At 54.2% G+C, this 13,539-nt stretch overlaps 1 protein-coding gene across 8 annotated transcripts; it reads left to right on the forward strand.

Moving 5' to 3' along the window:
• Nucleotides 1–1,663: 1,663 nt before the first annotated feature.
• ST6GALNAC6 (ST6 N-acetylgalactosaminide alpha-2,6-sialyltransferase 6) lies at nucleotides 1,664–12,988 on the forward strand. Of its 8 annotated transcripts, XM_035015737.1 has the most exons (7): nucleotides 1,664–1,783; nucleotides 2,909–2,965; nucleotides 4,575–4,665; nucleotides 5,266–5,445; nucleotides 7,844–8,250; nucleotides 10,686–10,793; nucleotides 11,482–11,770. In XM_035015737.1, the coding sequence occupies exons 2-7, from the start codon at nucleotides 2,940–2,942 to the stop codon at nucleotides 11,669–11,671; spliced, it is 1,002 nt and encodes a 333-aa protein (XP_034871628.1). In that variant the 5' UTR covers nucleotides 1,664–1,783; nucleotides 2,909–2,939; the 3' UTR covers nucleotides 11,672–11,770. The 8 variants fall into 8 exon arrangements, with proteins under 8 accessions (XP_034871628.1, XP_034871624.1, XP_034871623.1 ...); XM_035015733.1 differs by lacking the exon at nucleotides 2,909–2,965 and having other exon boundaries at nucleotides 11,486–12,988; XM_035015732.1 differs by lacking the exon at nucleotides 2,909–2,965 and having other exon boundaries at nucleotides 1,683–1,736; nucleotides 11,486–12,988.
• Nucleotides 12,989–13,539: the final 551 nt, after the last annotated feature.

Genomic DNA, 13,539 nt, shown 5'->3' on the forward strand with positions numbered 1-13,539 from the left:
ACAAACCTCTTGAACCCAGATCCCCGCTGAAAGACCAGAGTGGTATTAGAACTGCATGCCTCTGTGTTTCCTCCCCTCCTCTCCCCTCCCCTCCCCTTCCTTGCATCCCTGCCTCCCCCACAGAGACAGCTGTGTTCTTGACTTTTGCCGGGTTAAAACTTTAATCATTTGGATAGGCAAAAGCTAAACCTGTCCGTGGCTGTGAGGGGTGCCAGCTATATGCTTAAACAATATAGTGTATAGGGGCGCCCGGGTGGCTCAGTCGGTTAAGCGGCTGCCTTCGGCTCAGGTCATGATCCCAGGGTCCTGGGATCGAGCCCCACATTGGGCTCCCTGCTTAGTGGAGACTGCTTCTCCCTCTCCCTCTGCCTGCTTCTCTGCCTACTTGTGCTCTCTATCTCTCTGTCAAATAAATAAATAAAATCTTTAAGAAAACCTAATTTAGTGTATAGTTTTGTCTTCCAGGACTTGTCTTTTTCACTGCTCATGTTTCTAAAATCCATCCATGTCATTGTAGCTCATTCATTTTTCCCTGCTATATAATATTCCACCTCGGCATCCTGCCAAGGAAACAAATCCATTCTCCTGTTGACCAATATATGGGCTGTTTCCGGTTTTGTGTTATGTCAAGCCCTGCTACTCCAAACTTCCTTGTGGACATGTGCAAGAATTTCTCCAGGGGACATATCCAGGAGCGGAAAGCAAATTTTTACTATTTCCTTTTCCAGAATGATTAACTTCTTTCACTTGCTTTCTTCACTTAAATAGCCTGTAAATATCCTAGACATTTCTTCCTGTCCGAGCATATTGATCTGCATCCTTCATTTTAGCTGGGCTGTTCCTTTGTTTTTGTTTTTGTTTTTTTAAAGATTTTATTTATTTATTTGACAGAGAGAGATACAGCGAGAGAGGGAACACAAGCAGGGGGAGAGGGAGAGGGAGAAGCAGGCCTCCCGCCGAGCAGGGAGCCTGATGCGGGGCTCCATCCCAGGACCCTGGGATCATGACCTGAGCCGAAGGCAGTCGCTTAACGACTGAGCCACCCAGGCGCCCCTGTTCCTTTGTTTTTTTAAGCAGGCCCCTGTCATGGCCACATCACATAAAACGATGTCATGAATACCTCAATGACTCTAAGAAGTAACATAACATTTTTAATCCTGACAACACCCTATGAGGTCGTTCTTCCTATTTTCCAGAGGCAGAGGAAGGGCAAGTAATATGCAACCCTGAACAGCTAGTAGGTGGCACAGCTGGACTTGAATCCAAGGGAGGCCCCCTGAGTTCATCCACGGTGACTAGTGGATACAGGGCTCTGGAGGCCCCGGGTAGGGGAGCCCAGGAGAAACTCAACTGATTCCAAGCGCAGTGTACCCCGGGACTCAGTTTCCCCATCCGGGTCGTGGAGGCAATGAAGCGAGATAGAAGCGGGTCCGACTCACACTGAAGGGCTCCGGAAGGCTGTTGTGATTTTTTTTCATTGCCACTACCGACTGCCCAGAGGAGCAAGCGACGCGCTAGTGCAGTCAGGGCTCGGGGTCACCCGCCCCTCACCCTTCCCCCCGGCACCGCCCCGGGGCGGAGCCACCCGCGGCCCCTCCAGGCTCCGCCCGCCTCCCTGGCCTGGGCCCGAGCGGCGGCGGCGGCGGCGGCGGCGCTAGGACCCGGCGGGCGGGGGCTGCGGCGGGGCCTGGGCGGCCGGAGCAGCGCGGACCCCGGCTCTCGGCTCCCGGCGCCATGTGAGGGGGCTCGGGGGCCGCGGGGGGCCGGGCGCTCCCCGGGGGAGGTGAGCGGGCGCCGCGCGGGGGCGGGCAGCGGGAGGGGGGCGCTGCCTGCGCCCCGGGGCAGGGGCCGCGAGCCCCCGGTCAAGGGAAAGATGCGGGGCCCCAGGGCTCCCCTGGACCCACTCTCGGCAGCCGCGCCTGGAGATCCCGGTCCTCGCGACCAAGGGCTGTCGCAGGGTTCGCGGGGCCCCTGCCGCTGACTACCCTATTAGAGCTCGGGGACCTGCCGCCGTCCTGCCTCCCTCCTCTTCCCAGCTGGGGCTAGGGCTCTGGACCGCCCGGAGTGCGGGAATTGGGGAGGGGGTCAGCGCAAGAGGAGAGGGTGAGTCGCCCCCCACCAGTGGACCCACGGGCTCAGCGACCCCCCATGTAGACATTAGGAGCCCCCCCTTCTCCCCGGAGCCCTCCTCCCACGCGGCTTGTGGGGGCGTCTCGACCCTGCAGGAGGACTCCCCCGGCTGAGAGAGGCAAAGCCCCCAAACAGAGGGCAGGGTGTGGCCCCCACCCTTAGCCCACGGACTGAGCCCTCCTGCACTGCCAGCCTCGGGGCTGAGGACAGGCTCCTGGCCCAGCGCTCTGAGCTGCCGCCTCCCCAGCCTGAGCAAGTCGCTCCCCAGCAGGCCTGCTCCCCAGTGCTAGGCCGGGTGCTGAGCACAAACTTGGTGGCCTCTGGCCTATTCCAGCCCAGGGAGATCCTGGAAAGAGATCCTGGCAGGATCAGCGCCGGGCTGCTCCCTGCCAACAAGCCTGTAAACAAGGCTCCCTAGCAGACTCTGGGCAGCTCTGCCTCTCTGAACCTCAGTCTCCTTATCTGTGAAATGGGGAATGAGAGCCCTTCCCTTGCAGCGTTGCCAGGAGGATGGGGTGAGTGGATGATGCGTAGTGTGGCTTCCTGCACACCTTCCTCGATATTAGAGGGAAGTGACTAGGTTAGGTGTCCGAGAAGGGGCAGTGTTTCATTCACAAGCTCGAGGTGAGGAAGGCTTCCAACAATGAATAACCACAAGACTAGCAGCTACTGACAGGCACTGACCGAGCACTTTCAAGCCCCGTGATTCCCTTGCCACATCTGCTCGAATCCTTTCAACAACCCCGTAAGTTACCTACTCTTATTATTACCATTTCAGAGATGAGGAAACTGAGGCTCAGAGAGGTCCCATGGCTTGCCCGAGGCCCCTCAGCCAGTAAGTGGTGGAACTGGGATTCACACTGGCACCTGAGATGCTGTATGACCGTGGCCTTATCAGAGCAGGATTGTGACGGAGCTGACCAGGGGGTCGGTGGACCTGGTTGAGGGCACTGCTCAGGCAATGTAGGGGGTGAGCCTGGGAACTGGAGTGCCCTGGTGTGTCTGGAGCGGGGGTGGGGGGTGGGGGTGGGGCATAAGAAGGAAACGGTAGTGAGGAGAGGTTCCGCCCAGACCGTGAGGGCCTGGACTGCCAGAGGGTCAGTGCTGGTGGGAGCGACGCAGGGATTCTGGACTCCTGTCTTGCGCCCTAACGGGCTGTGAGTCCAAAGACAAGCTGCTTTTGTCTTCTAATGAGCCTCAGTTTCCTGATCTGTATCGCGGGCATTGGACCCAATGAGAGTCCTGAGAGCTCCCTGACTGGCCCTCCCGCTCGGGAGAAATCTGAGACCCGGCTTGGGAGCAGGGGGGCTCCCGCGGAGAAGGGGCGGGGTTGGTCAGTGGGCGGAGTCGGAGCCCAACCAATCAGGAGCGGTATTGGGGGGAGCCTCCTTTGGCCTGAGGTTCTGTGGCTATTCCTGGTGGCAGTGCGGGAGTAAACAGCGGCCAGGTCAGGGGGCGGGGATAGCGGCGGGAGCTGGGAGGCCCCTGGAGGGGAGGACCGAGCTGGGGGAGCCCAGGGCACCCGTTTCTGCACACTCTCCCTTTGGCCTTGAATCTGGTGGAGGTGGCTGGATGCAAGTACTTACTCCCTTTTAACAGGTGGGGAAATTGAGGTCTGGAGGGAGCTAGGACCTGTGAGGATGTCCCCTCACAGCCACGGCCGCTAAGGGCAGATGGGCAGGAAGGAAGGTCTGTCCTGGGCTGCAATGTTACTGGAGACCCCCCCTACCCCCACTCTCAGGGTGGGGCTCTGATTATAGCCCATTGGTGAGTCTGCCCTTAATCGCCGAAGATCTTATTGTTAATTAACGAAGTCATTCAGCGAACCTCCTGCACCCATTTGCGTGGCTTCGGAGGCACAGCGGAGAATGTGAGTGAGGATCTGAGAGCTCTCAGCCTAGCCGGGAGGTGACACACAGGAAGTTGCTGGCCTACTCCAGGCTTGGAGGATGAGAGGGCATGAGCAGGGTGCAAGAGGGCAGGGTGTTCTAGATACAGGGGACAGTTTGTGCAAGATCTGGAAGGGTGCCTGTGCAGAGGAGTTTGGGGACCTAGAAGGAATATTGCTTTATTCCAAGGCCACAGGGACCTAAGTCAGAGTTTGGGAGTGTGTGTGGGCGGTGGACAAGCCCCCCAGCTGGGGAGCCAGCTTTAAGGCCTGCCAGCCCTCTAGGAGAGCTAAGGTGTGGGGAGGTCCCTGCTCAGAGAGCAGAGTGGGAGAGAGCCAGGGGCAAGGAGACAGGGCTCTGCCACCACCTGGCTGTGTGACCTCAGGCAGGTTCCTGCCCTTTCTGGGCCTCAGTATCTCCCTCTGCAAAATGGATATGGCCCTGAGCCTTGAAGTCACGGGTGGGTAGGAGAGCTGGTTGTGTGGGGAGGGTGTAGCCTTTGATCAGCTGTATTAGGGGAGAGTGCCCAAGCCATAACCTTTCTGTGACTTGCAGGTGTGACCCCACATCCCTGCCCCCTGGGCCACCTGCAGGACGCCGGCCCCTGCCCCTCAGCAGACGCCGGAGAGAGATGAGTAGCAACAAAGTAAGTCCCCTTTCATTTCTTGTCCCCATCTCAGCTTTTTACTTCCTCAGCAAAATGGGCTCTTTGGACCTGCCTCAGACCCAGGTCACTACCAGTGTCTCTTCCTACCAAGAAGTGCCTGATGCCTGAGAGGCCCTGGCTTGAGCTCTGCTGTGGCCACTGATCTCTGGCTTTGGGCGAGTTCCTATCTCTCTCTGGGCTAGGTCTACCTCTGTCCTCCTAGGTTTGACTGATCCATCTGTGGTAAAGGATTGGCTGAGAAGGTGACTGGGAAGGGCGGGGGGGAGGGGCAGTGGTCAGAGTCAAAGACGACAGAATGTTCTGAGCATCACTCTGACAGTGTCAGAGTGATCCATTCATTCACGTTTTCCTGAGCTGCCTCGGTCCCAGCCCTCAGAGCTCATGGTCTAACTAGGGGGGACGGCAGTTTGAATGCAGTGTGACTGGTGCTGGGATGGGGGTGCTCAGGGGGCCGGAGGGGCTGGTGCCCGGACCCGTCTGGAATGACGAGCAGGAATGAGCCGGGCATGGCAGGTGGCAAGGACCTGAGGTGGGGGCCTGTAGGGTGGCTGGGCACTCACCAGCCTCTCCCCTCTCCAGGAGCAGCGCTCAGCAGTGTTCGTGGTTCTCTTCGCCCTCATCACCATCCTCATCCTCTACAGCTCCAACAGTGCCAATGATGTCTTCCATTATGGCTCCCTGCGGGGCCGCACCCGCAGGCCGGTCAACCTCAAGAAGTGGAGCATCACTGACGCGTACGTCCCAATTCTTGGCAACAAGGTAGCGTGACCGCTTTGGGGAGCTCTCCAAGACCGGGCTGACGGCTCATCTTCCCCACTGCCCACCGTCTCTGTTCCCACCTCCTCGACCTCTTCTCTCTGCTACTTCCATTCTTTCTAAAGGAAAGGGGGGGACCCCAGCAGTCAAGGCCCTGGTTCCAGTGCCTTCAGCCCCCTGTTGGCTGTGTGACCTCCGACAGGTGCCTTGTCTCTCTCTGGGCCTCTGTTTTCTTCAAGGTCCCATTTTTAGCGCTGATGTCCTACTGCCTCCTGAGTCAGAATCCCTAAGGAGAGGTGTCTCTGGTCTTCACTGATCTCTGTCTCTGCCGGGGAGTCCACACAGGGTTTGGGAGCTGAGCACTCGAGTACTTGACAATACAAAAACAGTCATAATAATGGCTGTCCTTTGTCAGTTGCCTGCTGTGTGTGCTGGGCACTGTGATTAGCAGTAATCATCATACTAACCCTGTGAGGTCAGCATTGTTAGCCCCTTTGAAGAGATGGGGAAACCAAGACTCAGAGAGGTAAAGTCACTTATCCAAAGCCACACAGCAAGGGAGGGGAGGAGCCAGGGTATTGCCCCAACCCCCCTCAGAGTGTAGAGAAGCCAAACGTTATTCCCAGGGCTTCTGTTTGCCTTGGGTAGCCATGAGACTCAGGTTGTGTTTTTGGGGTTCACCCTATAATCCTCTAAACCCTAAATGTTTTCCAGAATGCCAGGGAGATAATCAATGGCCTAGAATATGGACACCTTCCAGGAGGAGGAGGTCTCCCGATCCTGCCTGTCTTCCTCTCCTCCCTCACAAATCCTCCTAAGTCTCTCAGGATCTGAATACACCCTTACTGGGAAAGGGCCCATAGATCAGCACCTAATCGAGACCCTAAGAACTCTTAAAATAAAAATAATGGAACCTGGGAAAAGTGGAAGAGCTTGAGTGTGGGTGACACAGCAGGGAATGAGGCAGCGCTGGGCTTGTGGCTGCTTCCAGCTGGACAGGGGAAGCCAGGAGAGCCCAAGGAAGCTGGAAAAGTCATCAGTTGAGGTCCATGGGACCTGTTATTGGATTTTGGAGTAAGGGCTCAGGGAAGACTGCCTGGAGGAGGTAGAACCTGAGCTTAGGCTTAAAGGGTGAACAGGATTCTGTGGGCAGAAAATAGGCCCCAGAGAACATGTGGTTCCAACTCATTCACCATTGGGGAACAGTGGGGCCCAGAGGCCCAGAGGCCCAGAGGGGGCTTCCACACCCTTTCCTGACTGACAAGGTGGTGTCTTGTTTGTGGGTAGTGTGGAAATGTCAGGGGTGCCCTGGGAAGGATGCCTTCTTAGGGGAACTGGACTAAGGCTGGGGCTCTGTGGCCATATAGACCTGGGTTCCTACCCAAACACTGCACTCCTCTGCTGTGTGACTTTGGGGACATCCCTGCATGACTGTCCTGTCCTCCTGTTCCTTCAGTCTGCCCTAGCCGAGTGGCCTTCTTTTGCTTCTCAACACACTGTGGTCATTTGCACTTCAGAACCTCTGGTCTTGCTTGTTCCTCCTGCCTTGAGTACTTTCCTACGTGGTTCCTTTTCATCCTCCAGGTCTCAACTCCGAGAGCCCCCCCCGCCCAGTGATCTTTCTAGAGTAGTCCCCACTCCTGTCCCTCTTGATCCCTTGCCCCTATTGTATTGTCTTTGTAGCATGTTTTACTCACCACCTATCATTAGTTTGTCTTTTATTTGTTTACTGTCTGTCTCTCTGACCGTGAACCTCTTGAAGGCAGGAGTGGGGTCCCTTTTATTCATTGCTCTGTCCCTGGTATTTGGCCATTAGCCAGCTTGCTGTAATATTTGTTGAATATCAAGTGAATAGCCTTTAGTTTCCCTGTCTTTAAAATGGGCAAAATAGGGGCACCTGGGTGGCTCAGATGGTTAAGCATCTGCCTTTGGCTCAGGTCATGATCCCAGGGTCTTGGGATCAAGCCCCGCTTTGGGCTCCCTGCTTGGCGGAGAGCCTGCTTCTCCCTCTCCGTCTACTGTTCCCCCTGCTTGTGCTCTCTCACTCTCTGTGTCAAATAAATAATTAAAATTAAAAAAAAAAAGGCAAAATAGGGGCACCTGGGTGGCTCATTCAGTTGGGCGGTCAACTCTTGATTTCAGCTCAGGTCATGATCTCAAGCCCGATATTGGGCTCCGCGCTTGGCGTGGAGCCTGCTTAATATTCTTTCTCTCCCTTTCCCTCTCCTCTGCCCTACCCCCCCACCCCGCGCTCTCTGAATAAATAAATGAATAAATGAATAGAAATAAAATAAAATGAGCAAAATAATTCCTGCCTCCTAGAGGCCTGGATGTACAGAGCATAGGGCCTGGCACTGAGTGGATGTGACAGACAGTGTTGATTTTCCTTGCCCCCTCCCAGACACTGCCCTCCCGGTGCCACCAGTGTGTGATTGTCACCAGCTCTAGCCACCTGCTGGGAACCAAGCTGGGCCCCGAGATTGAACGAGCCGAGTGCACAATCCGCATGAACGACGCGCCCACCACGGGCTACTCAGCCGACGTAGGCAACAAGACCACCTTCCGTGTGGTAGCCCATTCCAGCATATTCCGTGTGCTGCGGAGGCCCCAGGAGTTCGTCAACCGGACCCCTGAAACCGTGTTCATCTTCTGGGGGCCGCCGAACAAGATGCAGAAGCCCCAGGGCAGCCTTGTGCGTGTCATCCAGCGGGCAGGCTTGGTGTTCCCCAACATGGAGGCCTATGCCGTCTCTCCCGGCCGCATGCGCCAATTTGACGACCTCTTCCGGGGTGAGACGGGCAAGGACAGGTACCAGCCTCCTGCCTGCCCCCTCTGGCCAGCCCTGTGCTCTCCCTCAGCATTCTCTGCCCAGAGGGCGTGTTATTCCTAGCATGCACTGTTCTCAGGGCGTGGTCACTTCCTGCCACCCTCTGGTTAGGTTTTCCTCGGGAATTTTCTTCATGTCCAGCCCCTAGCAGGAGTCACTTCCAACATGCTCTGCATTGTGTTGTCTCCCCAGGAGGGCTTCCTCCCAGCATGCATTGCTCTGAGGGAACAGGGCTCCTAGCATGCTCTGCTCTAAGGTGGCACATGCCTAGCATCTTTCTAGGAGAGCTCCCCACAGCTCGTGGCAGGTATTCACTGTACCCAGCATGTCTTGCTTTAGGCAAGTAGTTGCTCCCAGCATGCTCTAGCCTAAGGATACATCTTTCCCAGCATGTCCTTTTCTGGCTGATCTCCCCAAAGCAGCTAGGCCTCTGCTATCCAATAGAAATAGAATGCAAGCCATATATGTAATTTAAATTTTTATAGTAGCCAAATTAAAAAAGTAAAAAGAAACAGGTAAAATTAATTTTAATATATTTTATGTAACCCAATACATCCAGCATAGAGATCCTTTACTTTGTTTGATTTATCCCTAAATATTTAAGATTTGAGGGAGCTATTACAAATTATATTTAAAATTTTAGGGGTTCCTAATTATTCATTGCTAGTATACAGAAATACGATTGATTTTTGTGTATTGACTTTACATCCTATGATCCTGCTAAACTTACTTATTGGTTCTGGGAGATTTTTCTAGGTTCATTGGGATTTTCTTTACACGTAGTCATGTTGCAAGGACATGTAATTCAGAACAGTTTTATTTCTTCCTTTCCAATGGGTATACATCTTATTTCTTTTTCTTGCCTTATTACACTGGCCAGGACTTTTGATACAAGGTCAAGTTGTGTGGGGAGTGGGGAGAGTAGCCTTGGTCCCAGTCTTAGTGGGAAAGCATTTGGTCTTTCATCATTGAATAAGATGTTAGCTGTAGAGTTTTTAGCTGTCCTTTATCAGGTTGAAGAAGTTCCCTTCTCTAATTTGCTAAGAGTTTTCATCATTATTGGATATTGAGTTTTATCACGTGTTCTTTTTGCCTCAATTGATATGATCATGTGGTTTTCCTTAAGGCTATTACTATGGTGGATTATACTACCATATATATTTTTGAATATTGATTGATTTTTGAATATTGAATCAGACTTGCTTTTCTGGAATAAACTGGTTGTTACACCACCAATAATACAGCACCTCACTTGGTTGTGGTGTATTATTTTTATATATTGCTGGATATGATGTGCTAGTATTTTGTTGAGATTTTTGTGTCTGTGTTCATGAGAGATATCGATCTATAGTTTTGTTTTTGCACTGTCTTTACCTGACTTTGGTCTTATGGGTAATGCTGGCCTCAGAAAATGTGTAGAATTGGTGTTATTTCTTCTTTAAATGTTGGGTAGAATTTGCCAGTGAAACTGTCTAGGCCTGGAGAGTTTTTTTTCGAAGGTTTTGAACGATGAATTCAATTTCTTAATAGTCACACATACTCAGGTTAATCTGTTTCATCTTGGCTGAGTTTTGGTAGTTTCTGATTTTCAAGAAATTGGCCTACTTCATCTAAGTTGGGAAATTTGTGTATGTAATTGTTTATGGTTTGCTTATTGCCCTTCCCATGTCTACGGGGTCTGTGATGATATCCTCTGTTTTATTCTTGATATCGGTAACTTGTGTCTTTTCTCTCTTTGTCAGTCTCGCGAGAGGTTTATTTTCTTTTTAAACTTCCCAAAGAACCACCTTCAATCAAATATATCCAAACTATTTTCAGTTCAACATATAGTCAAAAACTACCAGTGACATTTTCTGTGTTCGTTCTTTCATACTAAAGCATCCTGTTCATATTTATACTGATAGCACATTTCAGCCACACGTCATGTGCCCACATGTGCTCACATGTGGCTCCTGGCTGCTCTAGTGGGCAGCTCCGTTCTAGGCCCTTGGCTCCTTTCCATGCCCTGCTCTGAACCTGTGGTCACAGCGTGGCCTTCTCTGATGAGGCTCCCGTTAGGCGTTTGCTTCTAGTGTGGGCACAGCGGCTTCTAGCAAGCTCCGTCAAGCAAGACCATGAGTCTAGTAAGTTCATGGTCACTTGCAACCTGCCCTACTGTGACTAATCTCCCCAGGAGTTGATTCCCAGCATGTGCTGTTCTTTCAAAGGAGCTCTCCCCACACCCCGCATCTCTGCCCAGACCACCCCTCTGCCAGCATGTACATGCTCCCACAGTGGGGCTGGACTAGGGGGTCACCGAAGTGGGGAGAGGGCCCCAATAGAGGGGGCGTGGGAGGACTTCTGGGAAGCTCCAGGTGGGGTTGACCATTCCTTCCCATCTGCATGCCCCTTCATCATGCCCCCTCTCTGCCCCCAGGGAAAAGTCCCATTCGTGGTTGAGCACCGGCTGGTTCACCATGGTGATTGCAGTAGAGTTGTGTGACCACGTGCACGTCTATGGCATGGTCCCCCCCGACTACTGCAGGTGAGCCCCCCCTCCCAACAACACCCAGTCACTGGCTGCAGGATGGAACCCCGGAAACTTTGGCTGGGGGGTGCCTTTGAGGGCCTCTATTTAATGGTATTCAAACTGCTCTGTGGAGATCTAGGCTTCGTGGGGCTACCTATCTCAGGGGCCTCCCCTCAACTCAGCCAGAGTCCAGAGTTCGTATATTAATAATCACTATCATTAATAATATTATACAACAAGCCCGCTAGGTGACAGCTATTCTTCACCGAGTACTGACCATGTTCCAGGCCTGGCTACATTTGTTAGGTCATTTACTCCTCACAGGAACCCTAATGGACAGTTGCCTTATTCTTTCTGTTCCGGAGATGAGAAAAACTGAGGAAGACGTTTTGTGAGTGGCCTAAGGTCCCACAAACAGTAAGCACTGGGGCCAGGCTCCAGAGCCCTTACTTCTTACCGCTACCCTACACCACCACCCTCTTAAGGAAAGGAAAAGTTTCAATCATATTAAAAGAAAAAAAAAAAGTTGGGTGGTCATAAATCTAGTCCACCCTACATCCATTTTACAGATGGGGAAACTGAGGCTCTGGGAGGGGCAGGGATTTCCCCCACTGAAGTCCTCTAGCAAGTCAGGAGCCGGGGAGCGCAAGGGCCCCACTGGTGCCTCCCCCTGCCCTGACCGCTCCCATCTGCTCTGCCCCAGCCAGCGGCCCCGCCGCCAGCGCATGCCCTACCACTACTATGAGCCCAAGGGGCCAGACGAGTGTGTCACCTACATCCAGAATGAGCACAGCCGCAAGGGCAACCACCACCGCTTCATCACCGAGAAGAGGGTCTTCTCCTCCTGGGCCCAGCTGTATGGAATCACCTTCTCCCACCCCTCCTGGGCCTAGGCCGCCCTGCCTGTGGACCTCTCACGGGGGCGCGCCAGAGGCCGCTCTCCTCCCAGCCACTCAACCAAGGGCCATCTCCTGGCCAATCAAGGCTGGCCGGAGTGTCTTCGGGCCAATCAGGGCCTTGTATCCTCCAGCCAGTGTGGGCCTGGGGGTATCTCTTGACCAATCAGGGATTTCAGCTATGTGGTTAATCAGGGGTGTTGGAGGTATTTCTTGTCCAGTCAGGGTCTGAGCATAGTCAATCAGGGTATTTCTGAAGTTATCTGAGGCTAAGGACATGTGCTTTCCCACGAGGCCTTGGTTCAGAGCCCCAGGATGGACCCCCCCAACATTCCCTGTTGGCTGGGACAAGGGGGTCCTGTCCGGAGCTGGGAGCTCTGTGCTGCTCCCTCACTTCCCAGAGCCAGAAAGAGAGGGTTGCACGGGAGTGGGAGCTGTGTCCGGAGGCCAGGCCAGGGCATTTGTGGGGCGCTTGGGGGGGGCGGTGGCTCCTAGAGGTGGGAGCCAGCATCCGGGTCTTGGCTCTGCCCTGAGTGGCTTTGGACAAAACCCTTGCCCCCTCTCTGGTCGCCATCCTGCCTGTGTCAGGTTCTAACGTGGAGTCTGAGGCCCCCTCCTAATTTCCCCACTGACCTCCTTGGGTCTGTCTTCCCTAAGACTGGACCCCTCCAGCCACCACCCCTTGCTGGGGGGCTCAACTCCCTGGGAGTCTAGAGTCCCCTTCCTCACCTCCTCCTGGAAACTTAGGGTATTTTTGCGTAAACTCCCACAGGGTTTGGGGGGGAGTCTAATAGGAAAGGGACAAACCTTCAGCTGTTTTCTTAGTCCCTCCACTCAGCTGCCATTAGTTTGGCTCTTAAAGAGCCAGGCTCCCTTTTCTGCCATCCAGCAGTGAGGCTTTCCACCTGTTGGAGTAGCCTTTGGGGCTGAGAAAGGGGAATCCCAGCCACACTGGGGTTTCATGCAGTCCCTTTGTCTGCAGCTGCTGGAGTCGTCCAAGGGTCTCCCCTCAGCTGGGCCTGGGAAGGCTCTCAGGGGACCAGGAGCCACGTCGCCTGGGTCCTGCCCCCTCACTCTACATCAGGCACTTTTTTGCTGGACCTCAGTGGGGTGGGCTTGCCCCTGCTCTTCCAGAGCCTGGAAGGGAAGACTGGAGGGCTTCCTGGAGGAGGCTGTGGAACCGGAGGGGTCAGGTGGAGGAGGAAGAGGTCAGCAGCAAGCCTTTGCACATTGGGGTGGGGGCTGGGAGCCGGCGACTACCCCACACTTGGTTTTGTAACGATTTGTACAGGAATAAATGCACCTAAGCTCTGGTTCTGTTTCCTGTGTCTCTTGGATCCAGCTTGGCTCTCTCTGGTCCTGCTGTGGGCTTCCTCAGGACAGTGCCCACACCCTCCAGGCTCGGAGCTCACACACAGGATGGCCAGCTTTTGCAGCCGGCCAGTGAGTCATGTATTTTGCAGCTTGGGTGGAGGCCTTGCAGCTCCAGAGGTGTGTGGGGTTCCCAGAACCAAGCCCACCTGGCTTTTCCAGTCCCTCCTCCCCCGTTCCTGTGTCTCAGGCAAGTCACTTCACCTCTCAGAGCCCTGGTTCACTCATGGGTGAGACAGGTCCAGGCACTGTTCTCCAGGTTCTAGGGAGTTCTAGGAAGGGGAGGGGCCCTGTGGCAGTTCTGTCCCAGACAGGCTCTGGAGGGTGCTAAGCACTGCGGGACAATGACACAGGGCACTTTGTAGAGGTGACATTCTTCTGAGGCCTGAAGGAGGAGGAGGAGGCCTGCAGAAGTTCGGGGTCAGTGCTTCTGGCAGGGAGAAGGGGGAGGGGGCATGATAGCGCTGTCGCGAAAGCAGCTTCAGGGGACTGGA

The sequence above is a fragment of the Mirounga leonina genome, unplaced genomic scaffold (assembly GCF_011800145.1).
Source record: "Mirounga leonina isolate KUSES-001 unplaced genomic scaffold, KU_Mleo_1.0 Mir_170, whole genome shotgun sequence".
NCBI classification, from domain to species: domain Eukaryota; kingdom Metazoa; phylum Chordata; class Mammalia; order Carnivora; family Phocidae; genus Mirounga; species Mirounga leonina.